The sequence below is a fragment of the Chroicocephalus ridibundus genome, chromosome 3 (assembly GCF_963924245.1).
Source record: "Chroicocephalus ridibundus chromosome 3, bChrRid1.1, whole genome shotgun sequence".
In the NCBI taxonomy this organism is placed as follows: Eukaryota; Metazoa; Chordata; class Aves; order Charadriiformes; family Laridae; genus Chroicocephalus; species Chroicocephalus ridibundus.
This window is the reverse complement of record NC_086286.1, coordinates 105,004,896-105,027,974: the sequence shown is the minus strand read 5'-3', so window position 1 is coordinate 105,027,974 and position 23,079 is coordinate 105,004,896. Positions and strand designations below refer to the sequence as shown.

Below are 23,079 nucleotides of genomic sequence, written 5' to 3'. Positions count from 1 at the left end.
TTGGATTCTTTTAAACTTGTTGCCCAGTGAAATGATAACTATACATTTATAATACCCATCCATCCGACCCTTAGTTGTCTCTCCAGTATAACTTCAATTGACTAATTAATATTAACCAAAGTTGTCAGAGAAAAGAGATAAAGATATCTAAATTCCCACAGGCTTAATGAAAATTACACACTTGGTAACAGAGACTCAAGTTAAGGAAGTCATCCTTCAGTTTAATGTCATCTCCCTTCAAAAGGCCAATGGTCTACCCATAGACGGTAGATACGAACCATCAAAAATACATGCCGTTGCTTGCTCAGGTTCACTTCTAGGGGATATAGGAAGCGAGCCAATACTACTGGAAGGAAAACAGAAGTGAAAGGGACAAAATAAAACCCGAAGAAAAACAAAAAGGAAGCAAAAAAAAAAAAAGGCAGAAATCAATAATTAGCAGAATGGGGTTTGTTGTTGTCTTTTTTTATTTTTTTTATTAGTGGTTCTCTGAGAATATTCCTGTGTATAGAACTACATCCTTCAATTAGGAGGATGCTATATAGGGTAGATCAGATGTTTAGGGAAAGAAGGTCTGTCTGACAACACGTGCTGTTGCTGAATCAGAGTTTGCCCCAGCCTGTAACCATCTTAAAATCAGATTGTTTGCAAGGTCAGGAATGGAGATTTGGAGACCAGGCGTTCAGACAGACTGGCTGAGGCTAAAATCTTTCATGTGGAGATGCATAATTCTAGATTATCTCTATAGGAAAGAAGTTAAAGATGTTGAGGCAGTTAATGCAACTGATGAAGTAATGAAAGTCAAACTCAAGCCAAGGTTTTCAGTACTCTCAACACAGTCTCACAGCTCAGAAAAGACAACTGTGAGAGAAAGAAACTTACTGTACCAGTTTGCTCTCTCATCTTTGTTATCTAAATGAAACCAGAGCCAGGCTTTTAAGAATGGTGTCCAGGACCAGAAATGCTGCTTGCTTCTGCCTAGATTAGGGTACATAAGCAGCACCAAATGGTCTCAATAAATACTTGAATTCAAAATGTTGATGGCGCAAGCATGGTATCAAACTAGGAATTTAGCTCCTCTTTGAGGTAAATTCCTTTCCATTGGTTTTCCAGGTTTACCTATCCTTTTAAAGAAACAGTTTTACGGTATCGTTCTATCATTCAAATATGACAAGTCACTATGCTGTTTGTGTGCTTAATTGCAACCATATTACAAACTAAAGCTCTGAAGGTTTGACCGCTGAAGCTGTGATAAACAGTAAATGTCACTAATTTTACTTGGCTTTGTATTTTTCTTTTTATACTATTAATGTCAACTACCTAGCCAATCACAGGAGGAAGATTCCAACACAGTATTAAAAACAAACAGACAAACAAGCAAAAAAACAAAACCTACTTTCTCTCCTAAATTTTACAACTTCAAAAAAATTCAGAGAGAAGAATTTTTTAAATAATCTGAAATAAAACAAGTTACCAGGAAATCAGATTCAATAACACTTGAGATATATAAAAAAGCAGCCTGTTTTTTTTTTCCCCAGTTAAGGAAGGGCAGGTTGTTTTCCAATGCCCCAAATAAGTTCCCAAACTGCGTGTGAAGAGAAGAAAAGGATAAGAATTTACTGAAAAAGGATTTCTCTGTCATGGACAGTTGTCTGAGTACTGAAATACCTGACATAAGCAGCTGGGGCTGAACCACTAATTTGCAATTTCGTTTTTGTATCAGGAAAAAAAAAATACAGGTTTTCTATACAAGAAAAGTTAAAAGATTCATGCTTTAAGGGAATCATTTCAAAAAAAGAAATTAAGTTTTAATGTAACTGCTGCAAGAAAAGTATAAATCATAGCATTTATAGGCAAAGCAGACTTTCTAAAGCAGCATGTTAGTTTAATTTACAAGAATTTAAGAATACAAAACACGGCATTGCAGAAAACATTCTGACTGGTAATCTACAGCTCACACACGATTATCGCTCGTGAATTATTTTGTAAGGGTAGTAACTAGCTTTAGACAAATTCTGTTAAATATGATAAATAACTGCAGTCAAAACTTCATTGGCTAAACATATTTAGATTAATTTTCAGTAAATTGTATTGTTGTATTTCCAGAGCTAACCATCTCAGCATACATATCCCATAAAATAATATTGCTAAATTTTCAACAAGTAAGCCTTACAGATGAAGCAACTGTTAAAAATCATAAAATTGATGGGCATAACCCCCATTAAGCTGTTGATCATAAGGTTTTCTAAAAAGTGTATTATAAATACTAAAATTAGACTTTTAATAAACTAAATCCCAACATATCCCTACAAAATGCCAACTACGCTGTCACAGAAATGCATTAAATTGATTTGAAATAATTCGCTCTTCATCAAAATATATTGTTTGTTGTACCGTATCGGTGCTATTTTACACGAACTTAAAAGACTTTTTCTAATTATTTTTCCATTTTCTTCCAAAAATTAAATTTGAGCTGGATAGTCTATACTTTATAATTTTCTCCTTTTTAAACACCAGCGTCCCTTCCTACTCCACTCTAGCTGTAGCGCTACAGCTTTGAAGTTACACAGGTAATTGCTAATGGTTGAGAGTTTGGACACTATCGAAAGCTTGTGCTAGGACTGATCACTCATATATCTTGATCCTTATCAACTTCCTCAATCTTCCCATCGAGTATTAAAAGGTCCCCTGTTTACTGACCTGCCATTAGGCAGTTTCCGATGCTCATTGGATGGCTGGTTTATAAACATCCTGACATAAATGAGCCCATTGTAAAGTCTGAGCACTAAGTTTACAATAAAGCACCCAGAATTAACTACTATCTTGTGGGCTTTAGCAGCTGAGAGCTGGAAAATTTTGTATGGGGCTGAGGCTTAGGTTATATATCCCCTTTTATACAAAGGGGAAAGGTTCATATCACTTAGAAATTAGGTTTGGATTTAGAAATCTATTTATTTTTGCAAATTTATTTCAAACTAAAATGTAAAAGCTATGAAACTTTAGAAAAGCTTGAGTTTCTACAGTGATATTTGTAGAATTTCTGCAGAAATGCTGGCATTTAAGTTGCCAACAGAAACTTGCTCAGCATAGGAAAAGCTATATCATTTTTTAAGAGATCCTGAGAAATTATAAATTAAATCTAGCCAGGAAAGTCTTTGCTACAAGCTGCTTCATTCCCCTGAGAAGAATAAAAACCTGCAAGGTGCTAGTCAAACCTCATTAAATACAATAGAAGTTATTAAAATCAACTAATAGAAAATCACTTTGACATTTAGTTATGAGCTTTCTCATGATAATGGAGTCTGCAAATGGACCTAGTGTTTTATGAGGAAAGTTACTTTGCATCCACAGAAGACCTTTTTTCTTATTCTTTTTCAGGTACTCAGAACATGGAATTCAATTTACTCAGTAGTAGCTAGTTGCTATTGCAAGACAAGAAACACATACAAATAATCCAATCATTTTCCAGTGTTAAGACAAAATAAAATAGGGAGTTCTATGTACTTTGATATCTTAGTTCATAAAGTAGCCATTAATAGATATTATAAATTCATAAACAAATAAGAGAAATTAAGATATTGTCCTAAGACTTGTCCCTCCAAAAATATTCTAATTAACTTAAAATAAATTCTGTGGGTGTTACTAATTTTTTATAATTATGTAAAAAAAAAATTTCATAATTTATATGGATTAAAAAACCTCAAAATGTAAATTTATTTATTGATTATATTATTGATTGAAGAAAGAATCAATGAATCAAAATTACTGTTTTTATCAAATGTGTCTTTATCCAGAATATTTTTACGCAATGCCAAGTAACGTTATTATGAAATAAATGCTGCTAGTTTCTCTTGTTTAGTCATTGCTGACTTATTAACCCTGTAGTTTTGTTTTGTATTCTCTGATCAGGATTCATATGCTGTTGCGTGAAAAGGGGCAAAGCGGTTTTAGCAGAAGATAAACCCCCTTGCGTTCTAACACTCCTCACCGAGGTGGGAGGCCAGGTGCGGCTAGGTTTAAATTCTGAGTGATGCCCAATTAAGCACTATCAGTCCAATCGCGTTTAATATGTATTAAACTGTTACGATTTGGATACACTAATAGTGGACTGCACCTTCAGTCTAGTTGTGCTCATGAACTAGCACGGCCACTCTCGAGTCTTTGGTCGCGTTCAGTGAGAAACCAAAACGACTAGCTACTTAAAAAAGTGCAGTTTATTTAAACAACAGATATATAGGTTCTTAGGATTGCCGGTGATAAATACACTGTCTGCAAAGCACGTGCAAATGAAAGTATTGTTACATATACAAAACGCGCGACAAAGTTATAAACGATACAGCCTGGCTTTAAATGTAGAAAAAAGAGAGTCTCTAGAGAAATTTCTAAGTTTCCCGAGGAAGCACTCGGTATGATCTAAGTCTTACCCAAAGGCGTCCCTATGGGGGGGAAGAGAGGCTCAGCCCGTCGACTGATCCCAGAAGTCAGTGATGTAATTCTTTATGATGGTGTCTTCCCTGGGTATCCCCCCTCTCTTGGGCTATTTTTATACTATTTGTTATCTTCAAGGTGGAGTTTGAGTGACTTTAGTCATACATACTTTTATCATGATTGGTGTAAATTTCTCTCGCTTCACAATTAAAGGTATAGTTTACGAGAAATTCAGGGCGCAGACTCAAGAAGGAGTGGTCGCACCTTGGAGGCGGGTAGCCTTCTGGATGGAGGTGTGTTTTGGTATTATAATGACATTATAATGAGCAAAGTTCGCACAAAGGACAGCATTTCATCAAAATTTGACAAAATGTTGGCTCTGAGCATCTAGCGGGCAGCTAATTGGCAGCTTATCTGTTTCATGGTATCATCCCATTCCTGTATCCGCTATACATCATAAGGTAAAGCCACGGAATAATTGCATCCCGTCCCGTACCTCATGTAGCTTATCAGGGAACCACAGATGTTGTGTCCTTCATGCCAGCTGCGGCTATTTTCTACCTCAGAAGCCTCTTGATTTTATACTTTTCCTTAATGTGTGAACAATGCTGTACTTTTGTATTTTTTAGCCAATTTAGTATTTATTCCACATATGCTAACTTAACCCTCTAAAAGCCACCACTAAAATATCTTGTGACCACAAGCTCCTACTATGAAGGAAGGAAGATGAGCATATGTAACCAGAATGAGATGGTCAGGGTAGATGTGACTGATCAATCTATACAGGATTCTGGGCTTATTTCCATTAGCCCAGACAGTATTAAAGACCTGTATTTTACGATTAGCTATCTAGTTTGGAATTTTCCTTCAAATTTACCTAAGTAAGTTCTTACACTTTCTACATTTATATTATATTATACTATACTATTATATTAATCCATGAAGCATGTTTAACTTTACTGAACAGTGGCCTACGTGCTGTCACGCAAATTTTATTTACAAATCCAATTTTAAGTATAAAAATTTTGAAATTAATCAATGTTTTATTTATTTTTACACAAGGCATATTTTCTGTTTGCTGAAATCTAAGACTCTTTTTATTCCTTTAATTGCTTGTGAATACAATTGGAGTTGTACAGATAGTACTTGTTTCTTAAAAGAAGATTTTTTTTTTGCTTTAAAAAGAAATCTAATCTCAGTTCTCTGCAGTTTTTAGTCTCTGATATAAAAACCTATGAAGATGTTACTAAAGATCTGGAGTTAATTTTGTAATGAAAAATTTTCTTTGACAATACTTGAATTTTAAGCTTACATTATATGAACAAATTACATATACTAATACTAAAATTAAAAAGTTAAATAGGTATCTCATGACCCAGAAGAAACAAAATATGACAATAAATTTCCAAGGAGATTTTTGAAGTTCCGTACTTACACGTACAACACTGTTCTGGTATCACCAACTTTCCCAGCATCTCCAACAGTAAGAGTATCATAGCCTCTTTCCAGTTCAAACTCTTCAAAAGCAAGCTTTATGACCTATTAAAATTAAATAAGTCAGTTATTTCAAAGCATACCCACAGGGTATCTGCTCTATTCTAGCCTCAAAACAAATTATTTGGCTACCATAAGTCAAGTCATGAAGCACACACTCACAATCTCATCATTTGACTTCAGAAAAATATATAGAAAAGCAGAAGTGTAGAAACTTCTGTATTTTCTAATAGCAAGAGGGAAGTATTTGCCGTATTGTAATTATATAAAAATTACATCGCACAATACTGTAAGTATATGAAGTAAACACCTTGTCTGATCAATTATACAATAGCAATATGGCAGGTATGAACTATCAATTCATAAGAAGGTGGTGGAGGCTGGTGCAAAGAAATACAAAAGCATAAATTTCCTTAAATAAATTACTAACACTAAACTATGATTTCACTCAATGTCTAATCATGAATTGTCCAGAAAATTAAAAAATTACCCTTCATAATTGTTTGAAAAAGTATTTATAGTTTACTGAAACTGTAATGTAATAATATAAAATAAAGTATGATAATGGATTTAGTTTTGTACAGAAGAACACTTGTAAGACAAGCACTTTTTAGAGTTCTGTATTGATGAGAAGTACTAGCAGGTTGTATGTGTGCATACATACGCACACTGCACCTTTTTGTATTTTGATGCCAAGGTTTCTGCAGACAATTTGATATGAAGATGTAGAGAGTCACAGTGATTTTCCACAAAATTATTCATTTTATCTTTATACTAAATTTTGCAGATACCCCTGGGAAGACTTTCACACAGCTTCAGCCATTGCATGAAAATGCAATTAATTTTTATTCTGTTTTGTGGCTAAAAAAAAGTATTTGGGTCAGATTTGGGCTTTCTCTATCAGACATATGTCAAAAAACAATGGTTTTCATCCACTTAAGTTTATTTCTGCATGATCTTCAAGGCAGAATTCATCACATCCAAACTTTAGCCCTGTAAAAAGGCAGCATCCAAGCTAAGCTAGTTGTTTACACTTCCTCAATATTAAAATGGAAAGCCAGTACATGTCATTGCTTTGGTTTTGGAATGGGAAGAGTCTAGTTCTATCAGCTTCAGAGAGGAACTGACACTTCTGGAGTAGAGGAGGCTTACAATGAACTATGTTGCTTCAGTTTCTAATCGAGAGAAAAGCCCGCTTTTAATAAAATACCCACTGATCTAAGATAATATATTACCTCTCGCTAAATTCATGTCTTGCTTTTCATACCTTGCTTTGCCATCTCTGCTATTTGTATGTTTATGTTTTTAGAAGTATGCTAAAATTCACTCCAGGACTAAGACCCCTTGTATGTTTTGAAGAGGTAGAAGAGTGGGAGGTTTAAAGAAAAGCTAAATGGTCCTAGGATGTCCATAGCTATGAAAAACATTATTAACACAAATATCTGTATAATTATTTTTATAATTACTTTGGCAATAGGTCAGAGGTTTTGGTTTGTGATCAAATATGGGTCCTTTACAGCATATCTTGCATGCCTGCCAGATTTTGAGATGAAGCGTGCTGCATTATCTACGTTACGTTTCAATAATCACAAGAATTTCAGGCAATATGTTGTAGATAAGATAATATACAATTCCATCTGCTCCTGATGTATCTTCTAGTATTCCTAGATGATAACAGTGGTTAACATGCAAAATTTCATTACTAAATCAAAATTAATAAAGCCAAAGAAAAGCAAGAAAAATATGTAGAAGCATAAAAGCAGAGTTGTTTCTGGCAATAAAAATAACTACATATATAAGACTTTGATTTTTAATGCAAATTTTATTTTATGTGTGTGGAGGAAACCTGATAGAATATTCCATGAGAAAATATAGTAATGTATTATTTAAACATGCTCCATTTGGTTAGACTCAAACTCTTTTTACATTGCAATTTAAAAACAAATGTGAATGTTCACCTCTTTAATAATAAAATAAGTTACAAAAAATTAATTGGATATAAACCACAAATGAAAGATTTAGAAACCTGGTTAAGCTTACAGGAAATTTCACATGAAATGTTTCTTTATGGGAAATACATTGTGTGTGAAGAAATATTAGACGCTATTAAACAAAATCTTACCATCTTCATTTCCATGCTAATTGTTATCCTATGCTAACACATAAATGTGTTGTAAAGACATTCAAATGGTTGAGAGTTAAGTGATCTAACTTAAATTCCTTTAATCTGATTCATAAAACCTGAATTTTACCATGCAAACATTAAGAACCCAGCCTAATCATGGCTCCTTCTACAGTCAGTGGGCAGAAAATGGCACCCAGAACACAAATCACATTACCTGGCTTAAGGTTGGCCAAACTGCCGTTTAGAGTTACCCTCTCCGTTGGCCATATGGGGAGTGTGCATGATTATGGGAGAATAATGCTTACACGGATACATTTAGATAAAATTAGTTCCTCTGTAGAAAAAGCTGTGAATCATCAGAAGGATTTTTAAGATTTCTTAGATGGACAGAGGGTTGTTTGTCAGTTTATTTTTGAGAAAGAATGTAAGACAGATTTGTATGGATATAGATATGAATACAGCGTGGGAAAAACTTAGAAGGATTGTACCAGTATCAGCAAGTACAATATACTCATACATGGTTAAATAATATCGACTTATATACTGGGGGAAAAAAAAAAGCTCTGAGACGCTTTTCCAAATTCAAAGTTGTTTTGCAATTATAAAAAACCCCAGTAATACTAATCTGATCATCATCATTAAATATGCTTACTCTGAACTGATTAAAATAAAGAAAATAATTAACTTTCATTACGAAAAACTGGAAACACAAGAATTATTTCCAAACCTATTATATTTGTTCCTGGATGATCAATTATACTTCTTACAGAAGAATGATCCTGTTTGCTTTCTGAAATGTATGAGACAAAATTCCCTCATAAGTAATTCAGAATGATTACTTATGATTAGATAAACAGACTGTGAAAACAAAAAAGCTTAAAAATATGAGACACCCAAGGAGGTACCTAATGGAAGCTCTGCAAGTGAATTTCCTGTCATAATTACTTTTTCCTTAGAAACATTTTCCTTTATCCTAGCCACTACCACACTTCATATTTCTGCTGGCATAATTGTTATAGGAAGTAATGGGGGAAAAAGGCAGCATAACAGCTGTACTAACAGAAATTTCTGTATGGACATTCTTCCTGGAAGAAGCAGTAGGGAACATGGCAAGGTGACATTTCCAAAATGCCTAGGTGTACACCTTCATCTTACTACTGATAAGACCTATTTTATGATCTCTTAAATATGTTAGATGTTCAAACATTCAATATAGAAAATACAAAGTAAAAAGTGAAAGCAGTAAGTTTTGTTTTAAGATGCAAGCAGAAAAGAGAACTACCTGTAAGATGTCTCCTATATTTACAGAGAGATCAGGCAAACAACTTCAAAAAAGCACAAGTGTGCCAGTGGAAATGTGTTGTCTTAAAAAAAAAAAAAAAAAAAGGTGACCTAAGAAATAGGGCCTCCTTAAGGGAGCTTCTCTTACAGATAAGGAAATGAAGTGAGACTATTTGTTGCCTCAGTACAACTATAACAAAATATATGAAGAACAGGAAAATGGAATTTAAGATCCTTAATTTGAAGTTTTAAAATTGTAAATAGAAGATGCTTTCATTATAAAGGCTTTTGATTAAAGCTGTTAGTGACTGTTACAGGTTACTCCATTTCATTGACATATTAGCTTCAAGTATATTGGTATTTTCCTGCTTTGCTGCTTCTCCCTGCTGCTATGTAAAATTTGAAAGTAACATGGTCATGCAAATGTTTTTGACTCTGCCATTTCTTTTACACACTCCTCATGCTCAACTGGATTTGGAAGCAAAAGAAGCCATTGCTACAAGCACAAACATGGAAACATTGCTACGGTCTTTCAGATTCTTAAATATTTTTAAAATTTCTGGAACAAGCCAGATGCTTAAATCACAGCTTCAAAACAGGTTTTGGAGTATCTATTAAGAACATATATGTTGTTCTTAAAGAACAACATATTATAGGAACAATATCAAAAGACGATACCAGCTTTAGAGAATACATACACAGATGCAGTATTCCTTAAAACTTTAAAAAAATGTGTTGTTTCCCTAGCCCACCCCTCCCTAAAGTGAAATGCCTTCAAGTCTTAAGAGTCATTCTGACTATGCCCAAAATGCTGTTGAAGAGGAAACATAGATCATTGACTAGAAATAGCAATAAGAATAGGCAACTCTTATGCACAAATTCTGTGGATGATTAAATATGACCTACAGAGATTTCCTTTTCAGCAACTCAAAAAACCACAAGAATGTCCATATCAAATTAGTTGATCCGAGGTACAATTTATAAATAGAGAGGAATGCCTTCTAGAAATATGACCATAATACTGAGATCATAGCAACAGTAAGCATGAAGAAACCGTACGTATGGGAACATTTTCTGAAATATGAGGGAGACTTTAAGAAAGTAACAGCACTTTTCTCTTCTCAGGACCATACAAATATAGAACATTTTTAAATACTGGGAGCAATGAGAATTTATTATATATATAAGCATCTCTTTTCCAAGAATGTAAATTTGTAACCGGGTTTCATTTCACTTAAGTCACCAATGAAAATAATAAAGAAAGTCTGAAACAAAAGACATCAGAGAAAATATTTAATTAAAGCACAACTTTATTAAATAATGTATTAGGAACTCTCCAACATCTCAGGTGTTCACAGGAGAGATGTGGCAAACACAGTTAATGGAACCTGTAGAGCTATGCTGCTTGCTAGCCACTGAATATTTGCTATATTTACTTCCTTATATGCCAGTAACTAAAGCAGAAGCCTAAGGACCTAATGTATATGCAGATGACAAAGTGGTGTCATAATTGGAACCAGAATCCAATCCCCTATAACCATCATTCTTGTTAACATAATCCACTAAGTAGCATGAAACTGGTGCCTGTCTGTAATGGTTTTGGCTAATTTTTTTCATAGCAGCTTGCATGGTGTTATGTTTTGGATTTGTGATGAAAACCGCGTTGGTAACACACTGATGTTTGAGCTGTTGCTGAATGGTGCTTGCACAGCATCAAGACCTCTCTGCTTCTTATGCCACCCCACCAGTGGGTCAGCTGGGGGGCACCAGGAGTTGGGAGGGGACACAGCTGGGACAGCTGACCTCAACTGACCAAAGGGATATTCCATACCATATGATGTCATGCTCAGCTATAAAGGCTGGGGGAATAAAGAGGAAGAGAGGTCTTTCCACCTCTACTCGCATTGAAAGAAGGTAAACATCCAAAAAGAGATGAAGGGCTTTTGTTGTTTCTTTTCCTTTCCTTTTAATTACTGACTCTGGAATATTAGAGGACTTACCATTCCTTCCAAAAAAAAAAAAAGTAACAGTTTGGTTTACAAAGAATTTTACTCAGAAGATGCCTACATGCTTTCCAAAGGAGGGCAGTCCTTATTACTACAATTTTAGACTGAACTACAGAGACGTAAAATAAGTTGTGAAAGACAATTCAGTAGCCTAAGAAATGGTAGTATCCCGATTACCAATCAATTTCTCTGTTCGTTATGTGGCACTATCTTCCTTGAAATTATACAAAATTGAAAGGTGTCAAGTACAACCAAATTTGTTTCTGGTGGCATTTTTTTCTTTGTTTGTTATTTTTACAAGAAGTTTACTTACTTTTGGTCTTGTACGCAATACAAGGAGACAATGATGTTTACATTAACTGTTAGCTAAACATATATCCAAGAAAAAGGTAGAGTTTTTTACTACTAGTAGAGACACAGTATTTTAAGTTTCTTCTAAAAAGCATTTTAAAGATTCATCTACAAGAGTCAAGAACTGCATAATAATTATCTTAGAAGATGGGCCCAAACACATAAACAATTTAGCAGTAGACTAGTTGTGATTATAACTTCAAACATGTACTGAAGTATTATTAATATAATAAAGCAAGGAGAATGAAAATTATGACCTTTAAAACAGATTATCAGGTTGAAAAAAAAGTATTTTTCTTACATATAACTATCTAGTTTATTTAGTTCTGCCTAAGTTTCCCTCAATGGTCAGACTATACAAAAATACACCAGTGTCTGATACAGTATTCATAAGATATATACATCTCCACTGTAAATGGATAGGAAATTAAGAACACCAGTTGTATCCGAAGGTATAAATGCCTGTGCCCATACATAAATCATTGGTATATATAAATACATCACTCATATCAAATTTTGCATCCAGATAATGAAATTTTAGTTAGCAAGATAAAAATCGTATTCTAATTGTAGATTGTCTCCTGTTTCCGGATAATAAAGATGATTGAGCATAATTTTAACCCGTTAAAGATAATAAACATTGTGTCTATGCACATTTGCATCCTACCACGGAATTTGCTTGAGTTTCATTGAAGATACTCATCTCAGATAAAGAAAAACAGACTTATGAATTTAGAAACATGAATTGTTTTAAATACAGAATACTTAATGACCAATTTTCCCTCTAAGACCAGTGAAATGAAAGACTAGCTGATACTCTTGAGATTGAATTTTTAAAGTGAAAGTTTAAAGTTTCTTTGTTTTTCTTATTCCTATGTGGAACAAGTTACTTCTTTTACCTCAAAGCCCTTAAAAGGTAAACCATTAATCACAGCAGTATTATTCATAAATTGGCATAGGTACATCTGCAATTAGTATGATGCAAAATTAATAACTCATATCTCCCAAGTTGAAATAGAGTGTCTCCAAGCAGATAAAATAAAGTTTAGGGGAAAAAAAAAAAAAGTCCCATCCTGCAAAATTTTAAATACTCCAGTTATTGTTGAGTGACAGCAAATTTACTGATAACACTTGGATTATTCTGTTTCTTATTTTGAAGAAATATTGAAGGCTTTTGGTACTATCTTTAGCCAATGATTGCAGTTACTTAAAAAGCATTTATAACAAGAAATTTGCTTATTTTTCAATATTGGCATTATGATTTACACTTCTGATTCTCATGAACTTATTTTCTTTTTAGCCCCCACTAATGACTTGAAAATAAACCTAGTAACCACACCTGGTAGAAATTAAATAAAGATAAAAAGCAAATAACAGCAATAATAAAGCAAATGATAGTAATAATGTAAAATAAAGGGTGCTGATGCTGTTTCACAAGGGAAAGAAAAAATAGTATTATAATCACAAGAATAAAAAAAGTCCCAGTTTTTAAATCCAATAGTTTGTTTAACAACGAGTATCACCAGCTGCCTGCCCCATGTCCCAAGCATTTCTCAGGTAAGTAAACACAGATTGATTTTTCCCTATCACGTTTCATTCTTTGGATTGCCTGTAATAATATAGCTTTTCTGGATTGTCCACATTGAATGTGCTTGCCACATCCAAGTAATGGCAGGCGCAATTGCAAGTTAAAGATCTCAAATTATCCAGCCTTAATTAAAAGAAAACAATAGCAATAATCTTAAGAAAATCAACTGGTTTTTTTACATAGTAAAGGTTAAGAAGTGATTTGACACTGATCTTAGAATAGTCCTATAAGGAAGAACTTTCTGGTAATGTGTTTATATAGTAAGAGTGGCTAGAAGCTACAGTTAGAAAAAATACAGAATTAACTGCAAAAATTAAAATAATAAAATTCTTGTTAGTATGAAGTGCCATTTTTACTGGCAGCTGTTATGTAAAATAGTTCTATAACTAATCATGTATTTAAGTAATTTAAATACATCCACAGTAAGGTTATGAGCACATTATTAAACAGCTTTGTTTCTTGTGTAGAGAGACACAGAAAAAAACCCCATAATGATGATTTCAGAGCTAACAGAGCTGCCACAATCTGTTGGTCAGTCAGATAAGAAGTTTGTTGCCAAGTTAGATTTTAATTTTCAGAATAGTGTCTAGACATTAAGTTGCGTTTCAGTTTACCATTTTAAACATTAAGACATTTTCCTTCTTTTTTTTGGTTTGTTTTATATATATGCAAATATGTTGCCATTTCTAAATACACAGACTAGTCTAAAGCATTAAAAGTGGTTTTTAAAGTCAAATACCAAAGCATAATGAATGTTCCACAAATTTACATGAGCCATATTTTTAATGAATTGTCAATCAGCTTGATTTAAGTCGTACAGAGAAAATCAAAATTAAAATAATAAAAAGCAGAATTGCAAGAGGAGACAAAATCATTCATATGTTCACACTAAAAGTCTGAAATTCATAACTTTTGGACAATTTTAAAGACAATTCTCTGATACAGTAGAACATTTTTGTATTTCTCATTTTATGCCAAAGGAAAACGCCAAGTATACGGCTTTCATTTTTGCTCCTGCTGCTGCTCCAACTGTCAGAATATCAGCAGGAAAAAAACATGGAAGTATAAGCTTTAAAGAAACACCATACACTTTCTTTTTTTGTTGTTTTGTTTGTTTGTTTGTTTTTAATAGAACAATGGAAGGGAAAGCAAAAAAGCATGCATTCATTACCACCCTTCCTTGCCATTCATGAAAAATAATTCAAACTGTGCTTTTATCTTTGGAGATCTTTTTCAAAACATCTTAAGCTCTTTTTCTAAAATGGTGAGCAGCACCCACTTGTGGAAAAGACACAGCAATGATAAAAATTAACGAAACACTTTCAGATTTGCTGTTCAAAACAGCAAAATCTAAAAATACTATTCTTTAAATTTTAAAACAAAAAGCTTCCAGTTACCATTTGTTAAAAAAAGTTATATATATAAACTAACTAAGAATACATGAATCACCAGATAAGACCTTCAATGTAAATAAGGGCTGAGAATTTTACTTGTTAAATGAGCCATCCAATGCAGATGAATTTTTTTGCCTTCCGAAATTCATGTAGGAGAAACATACTTCATTTACCCTGTTTAACGGTTGTCTTACTTCCTGCAGTCTTTAAAGATGAGGTTAATTTGATAAATTAATCCAAAGCAGGTATGTGGCTTGATAGAGCACAAGAAGTAAAGGGCTACATGAAGCAGTGGTTACATATCAAAGGTACACATCCATTCATACAAACATAAATCATTCTCTAGACAGAGCCTGAGGTAGAAATTTGGAGAGTTAGATCTCAGCTCTGCTGTTAGCGTATAGTACTTCAGGCAGCCCATTTCAGATCCTTCAAAATTACTTATTTAACAACATAATTCCTCAGAGTTTTCTGAAATTTTAATTCTTCTTACTTAAAGTTAATGTAAAACATGAAAAAAATATGACAAATTCAAACTTCAGCAGTGGTAGTTATTAAAAATAATTCTAATGAATTACACGTGTCCCAAATCAAACATTGTTGTATCAGATAAATTTTGGGAATTCATATGCCTTTGTAATGATGTGTTAGCCAGTGGAATATCCAGGAGACAACAGTCACAAAATAAAACATACACAAAAGTGTAGTAATATTACATGGACATTGCATTGTCATAACACCAAGGTTTTATATAACTCTTGACAGTTTTTAGATAATGTTATATGCTACAAAGACATTTAAATACATTGAGGTTAACTTGATTCTCAATTAAAACATGCAAGTAAGTTTCCCCTGTGTTTAAATTATGAATAAGAAAAAAATAGGAATATGACATTTTGGCATCCGTATTTCCAGATTAACTTAAACTAACTTTGAAAGTTGCATTTTCCCACAACCTTTTCTTCCTACTGTGTTTTTAAAACATACAACTACGTGTCCCAAGCGCACTTTTGAAAAGAAACAAGTTGTTTTCTAACTAGTTCCCTGTATTACTCTAGTAAACCAAAATTCAAGGCTGGAATTCTACCCTGTTGAAGTAAACAGAATACATAAGGATTTTCATATTGATTTGAACTACCTACAGTCTAGGAAGTAGTAAGAATGTTAGCATGTGACACCAAACTGGGGAAGGACCCACACTTGAGCGGTTTATGAGGGACTGTATCCCGTGAGAGGGACCCTGCACTGGAGCAGGGGAAAGTGTGACGAAGAAATGGTAGAGATGAGCTGTTAATGAACTGACTGCAGCGCGCATTCCCCACTCCACAGCACCGCTTGGTGGCATAGGATGTAGAAGAGTCAGGCCTGAGAAAAAGTTTGTATCGTTTTTTCTCACCATCCTGCTCTATTTTTAATTGGCAATAATTTAATCTTCCTCAAGTTGAGTCTATTTTGCCAGTGAGGGTAATTGGCGACAAATCTCCCTGTCCTTTCCTTGACCCATGAGCTTTTTCCATCTTATTTTTTCTCCCTGTCCTGATGAAGAGGAGGAGTGAAAGAGCAGCTTGGTGGGTACTTAGCAGTCAGCCAAGGTCAACCCTCCAACACCACAGAGGAGAGTTTTCTTAACATTATAAATTAAAACAGTAAATTTACTTTTAATAAAATTACTTATTAAGGTATTTGCATTAACTGTATTAAATACTAATATTGTATGAGTGATCACGGTGAGAAAACAAAATAATTTCTCCTAAAAGCCATAGGAATAACGATAGTGATGACAGCACATACATTTTGAGCCTTGTTCAGCAACACTTCCCATAGTTTAAATTCCAAAAAATAAAAAGCGCAATGCAAAAACTAATTGCACAGTTAACATTTTTGGTAATAAAAGTCCACCTACGCCTAGCTTTAGAATCTAATCTCCCACACCTGAATGTACTTTCTCAAATGCTATACTTATGTTGCCGTTCCATGCCATGAAATGTATCTGTGTTAAAAGTAAGTGGTAAATATGATTGACTTTAAGGATTACAGGCTTGATTCTAGTACCATCTACCTTGATTTTACATCTTTGTATCTGTGAGCAGTTGAGTTGAGCTATTCTTGACCTATATATTTGTAAAAAACGATAACAGAATCAGCAAAGATAATCTCTGGTCATTAGTCTCAAAGCCATATGGCAATCTGCTTAAATATGCAGGTAATAGTGCCCTGTAAGAACACACTGGGGTACAAGCCATTATTTGGATCTAATTCAAATTATATATGGGTAAACAGAACAGTTTCTGTCAGTTCACTTAGACATCATCTGTAATGAATATACAATGAGGAGATTCTGTAAAAACTCCATTAAAATGTAAAGGGAATAGCAGAAAAGGGTAACTGCAGTTTTCCCTCTGCAGTACTATGTGACTTACTTTTAAATCATAGTGTATAATGTATAAACAATTTAATCCAGAAAAATTATTTTAATTTTACTTAATAGCAAAATGTGCTGTCAATAAATAAAAAGAAGAATGTCTTTACAGATGATTTTCAAAGACTTTTAGACCAGTTTTAAATAAGCTACCTTGCTTCCAAAGATGTGTGCTTGATGACTTTCTTGTTTAAATTCTTATTCATCTAGAAACATGAAGCTATTGGCTAGAAACATAAATACAGTGTAAAACATTGTTCATGCAATCTGGGCCAGTGACCAAGTAAAATATATTTTAAGATATAAGAATGATGCAAATTTGACTTACATGTCAATGAAACCTGCAAAAAAAAACCTTAGGTTGTGCGTTTTTTTGGCTAATTAACAAAATAATGTTCTCATCTTCCTACAATTTCTTCCTTTGTTTATATATTACTACATATAAACCTTAAAAGCAAAGTGTAATCGCTGAACATTTTAGAAATATAGACTATCATATTACTTCTGATGTTGAAATTGTGAGGAAGATTGTAATAATATGTTCCCATATTTTATTATCAGAATTTCCATGTGTTCATACAATAAGTGTAAAGTTGCAATAAATCATAAAATATGATCGTACAATATCCCCCGAAGTATAAGCATCATAGGAATTTATTATATTTAGCATAATTCTGACACTTTCATTATATTATTTTATCTCATAGAGCTGCGGAATGAGACTTTAACACAGTTGCAAGGGGGCGGGTGGGAATTCGTTTGGATAAATCATTTTCAGGTTTAGTCTTCACTAAAATTCATCTATCTTGAACAAAAATAACAGCATTGTATCAAAGACCTTGAGAAAACATGATAAAACTATGTCCCAGCACTTCATAATAAAAGCAGAGCACAAAATTTCCCTGAACGCTAGAACTATGTTTTAATACTTGGCCAAGAAAAGGTATTAAGTCTTTGTAATCTGAAATGAAAGTGAAAAAATAATTATCAATATAAATGAAAACAAATTAATTTTAAAGCATAATAAATGTTGTCCTTTGACATCTTTTATGTTTAATAATGCATTGGTGGCCTTTTTTACATGAAGACAGGAACTTACAGCAATACATGTAATATGGCCTTTGTTATCAGGGATAGGATAGGACAGGATAGGACAGGACCGGACCTACAACGATCATCTAGTACAACTGCCTGACCAATTCAGGGCTGACCAGAAGTTAAAACATATTATTAAGGGCATTGTTCAAATGCCTCTTAAACACTGAAAGGCTTGGGGCATCAACAACCTGTCTAGGAAATTCATTCCAGTGTTTGACCACCCTCTTGGTAAAGAAATGTTTCCCAATATCTAGTCTGATCCTCACATGAGACAGATTTGAACCATTCCCACACATCCTGTCGGTGGATACCAAGAAGAGGAGATCAGCACCTCCTTCTCCACTTCCCCTCCTCAGGAAAGGATACTCTTAAGTGACAAAAGGAATAATAAAAGATCTATGATGTGTACTGTCCAATGCTGCCATGCACGGAAATTAACAGAAGCGCAGTATCTTAAAGCTGTACTTATCAAAGAGAAAATACTCCAGGCGCAATATCCTATGCACCTTTAAAGTAAAACACCAAAGGGGAGAGACTCTATAATAGGAAGATGATATTTGTTTAACATTTTATCAGATTACACTGGTTGTTTTATAATGTTAACAGTCTTTGTGATTATGATTTTGAAAATTAGAACTGTAAAATTAATTTCCATTTTCTATAATTATGTTTTCTTTCTTCATTAAATATGTATTTTAAGTACAAATTAAACAATATGATTGCGTCACTATGTGAAGCAAAAGGTTGAGTTCCCCATATAAGTGCTCTTTCTACAAAAAATAGTGTGTGTTCTAAGAAACAAAATGGAAAAGAGCAAACCAAAATACGTTTAGATCTTCTAATGTTTCACATACTATCAATTACAAATAGTTTTTCACTTATGTGTTTTCTTGTCACTTTACAAAACCAATTAAGAGCAAAATTATGAAGAATAAGTACCAGAATGTACTTAAAAATCCAAAGAAATAAAAAAAAAATCAAAGACATCTGAAAAACTGTAAGCCATGCAATCATATAGCACCCAAGTTTTGTGCTACTGTGTGTGACACTATGCAAATTTTCAGCGATTAGATTTTCATCTGCTCCTCCCCCAATTGCTGAAAAAACGTAGACAATTCAAACAATCACGTCTGCCTGTGGCAAAATAAGAAGGAAAATCTATCTGCTTGAGCTTGATTTTGTGGGAACTGCAAATTTTTCTTTACGAATTTAGTGAGATGATGAAAGGAAATTCGATTACCACATTGGGCTTCCCACCTTCTTCTAATTATGCAACATTTCACAGTTCTTTCTGACTGAAATCTGACATGGAGAGCATCAAGAACAATGACCCAGTTTCCTGCTCTGCTCAAAATGCACCATAATCACACCTTTTGATGAAAAGTACAGGTCACCTACATCCTGGAAGAGAGTGACACTCAGGATGAGTTGAAAGAAAAACACGGTTAAATGCATGACAGTCACTTAAGGCACAGATGATTGGAGGCCTGCTAAAACATGTGTAACTGTAGATGAAAAGGTGTAAGGCAGGCATGAACAAAACCCATTGTGGATATGTAATTGGATTTCAGCTGTGAATGTTCAGGCCTTGAAAAACATATCCCTGCTCATTCCCACTGAGATCTAACGATGACCCCTTGGGCAGAGCGCCTCAGTGCTCACTTGAGATATATACACTGTTAGAGCGTACTATTAAATGTAGCAGATTGACAGATACACAGAGTAGAAAGCAATTCTGGCCTTCAGAATACAATGAATCAGTATCACCAAGCACAATAGCTTTACCTACCCATACATATATAAAACCATACAGTCCATGTACACAAAAATTTAGTCAAGTAATGCATACAGACAGGCAAATATGTATAAAAGCTTCACTAGGTTTTGGGGTGTTTTTGTAGTTGTGGTTGTTTTTTGTTTGTTTCTTTTTTTTATAGTGCAGTGATCATTCAAAATTATTTTACTGCTAACATGGATTCCTGGAAGAGTAATTTCTGAGAAATAAATATTTGCTGTCATTCTTTAGCTGAGAAGTACAAAACCTTACAACTATTTAATGTGTGCTCTGAGAGAAGCAAATATCATGAAACCAGTCATTTATTTATACTGTGGATGTTTTCTTATACATAAAGTAAGTTTAAATACACCTACATATTAATAAGTTTCACTACACCCAACCAGCACTAGAATGCCAAGTCATTCACCTACAATAACTCTTTCCTTACAGCTGATTTCAGTGTTTCACCTCTGGTCACCTACTACCCTCTAACCACATAGCCCTGTAATGTAGTATTGCCATTCTTCGTAACAGGCCACAACCTTTGTACTGAATTTGCAAGGCCTCAGGATTGGTGTTTGCCAGGTTTGCCCTGCCTGAACTTTACTTGGTGGGGCTGCAGCTTTGTTTCTATGACAGCAATTTCTCTTATTGACCAGGTCACTACAGCTAGTTTCTTTTGTTTATCTTTGCATAGTGCAACTATAGTTTTCTACAGATAGCTGCAACAAGTTTCTATCAGAAATATTTATGACTTACAAAACTATGTACGATAAGGGAACATGGGTTTGGTATAATGGTGGAGGCCTTGAGAATGGAGAGTCAGGATGCAATCTACAGGGGTAGACAGCATGGGATGATAAGAGATGAGGTACATGCTTGGCACTGGAGACCCCACAGCTATAAACCACTCAACAAGTAGTCAGGAAATGTAGACCTGGAGCTGGAAAAAAAATCTGCTTTAGGGGTAACAATGAGAGTAAAACCGCCAGTGTCTAATATACATAAAGCATGCTGTATATAGTAAATTTGGATCCAAAGTGACCTGTAGCTACAGATCAAAAAGAAAGATACAGGTGTAAAAGTGTGTTAGCAAACATCTAAAAATGACCCAAAGCAGGTCTTAGGGGAACAAGAAGAAAGCATCAACACCATCATATTCATGCCAATGAAAGACTGCAGAGACTTGACTTATGGTATTAACCTCTCCAGCAGTCAAAAACTAATTTAACACCCAGAGAAGCAACGGAATAGTGAGCATAACCTCAAGAGACAGAAACTAAGAACTATGTTACAATTTTAATAGTGTTAGAGCTATTGTTATTATTACTATTACTGAGACTTCTGTATAAAAGTACTCTAACTGCACTATTATTCCTTCTTTTTCTGTAATAATTAGGTATAGACTAATAAAGTTTCTTGAATAAAACAAGTTTTCCATTATACTAACAATTAATTCTTGGCTTTACTTATATATATTGTGTGCTTCCTCTTTGCCCATGAACAAGATTTTGATTTCGTTTTGCTGAGTTACAATTTTGCAATCAGGAGTCCTAAAAATGACAGTAGATTCAGCCTTAGCAGGTTACATTATATTGGATTTCTCTGATACATATTGCTGAACCTTTACTTTTATTTCCATGGTACCACGATTAATGGTGATGACTACTTGAATTTCTATAGCAGAAGGAGCTTACAGTCTTGGTCCCATTTTTACAGCAAAACCCCCTGTTGTCTACATATTCAAAACAGAGTTACAAAAGATCATTCTTTGATCTGATGTGAGAAGCTGTAAACTGGTCTTGGTCTCCAAAACCTGCATTTCATTTAGTCACAAAACTGTTTTTCCTCTTTCCTGTGTCTGAACAAAGACACAGCTAGGTGTACCTTTTGAAAAGCTTAATTAAAGTTGGATATAAATATGTTCTTGCTCTTTAATATTATATACCTTAAGTGTACATGAGACAGTAGAATTACACAAGCATGAATATTGGAACACCATCTATAGCAGTTTGAGAATTACAGGAGTTTTAACCAGAAACATCGTGGCTAGCTGTGGCATACCCGAAACATTTTGAAACAGAAACTAACTTTCAGTATATGATTTTTCCATTTATAAGCTTACTATCTGAAAATATTAATTTCTCCGCTACCAGTATGTGCTACTCAAATTTCTTTTTTGCATGTGTACACACATACATATAAACTCATTCTGTATTCATGATCCTTGATCTGTATAATTTATGATTTGGATTTCAAAATGCATGAGAAGCTGAAAGAAATATATGGAATGAAAGTTTATATTTTAATTTAATTTGTGAAGTAACACTTTATAATAAAAGTGCCGTACCTACTTATATTATAAACCTACACCATTTATGCCTCAGCAAGCAAATTTTGCATTCACAATGAGCTGATAATAAAATTCTTGATCAATCAAATACTATCTATTGCAATCTATCAGGAAAGCTAACTTACCCCAACAGACTTCTGCTTATGTTTTTCTGGATGTTGCAAGTATAAATCAACAAAAATTTTATTATTTTGGAAAGAAAAACTGAAGTCACATTTTACTTAGTCTCTTTGGATTTTGTTTGTGTATATTTTTGTTTGCACTTACTGAAAGGCTTATCACAGCCTTCCCTTTGGATCCTAAGTCAGGATACTCTTATTTTATTCCTTTTTTTTATTTTTAAGAACTTGAGGCATTTAAAAACATACTTGTATCACATGACAAACAACTATTCTAAAAAAAAAATCAGTATTTCTAAAAGGGCTTTTGGCTAATCTGCTTGTTCTGTCAGATCTTCAGTTTTCTTTCTTTTTCTCTCTCCCTGTACCTCCCATGTGTGCAGTGTTCATGAAAACAAATTGTTGGCATTACCAAGTATAAAGAAATATTAGAGAATACAGCTAAATGTGAAGTACAGTTTGGTTATGAAAATATTCACCAAGAAGTTTAAATTATCAAAACTTATAGTTAAATTATCATTAAATTACCATTACTTTCTTTTTGTGTTTTAAGTCTAGCTGGAGATAGAGCGTGCCCTTTTTGGTTTCACTCACAATAGATGTCAGATGGGAAGTGGTCCAATTCTATGCAGTTACCTACCTAATA

The 23,079-nt window shown here is 33.8% G+C and overlaps 1 protein-coding gene across 2 annotated transcripts in view; it reads right to left on the bottom strand.

Moving 5' to 3' along the window:
* CSMD1 (CUB and Sushi multiple domains 1) overlaps positions 1-23,079 on the bottom strand; it is a 1,197,532-nt gene that overhangs the window by 331,818 nt on the left and 842,635 nt on the right. For both annotated transcript variants that reach the window (XM_063330346.1, XM_063330347.1), the window contains exon 11: positions 5,864-5,967. In XM_063330346.1, coding sequence (XP_063186416.1) covers positions 5,864-5,967 — 104 coding nt within the window. The remainder of the gene's footprint in view (positions 1-5,863; positions 5,968-23,079) is intronic.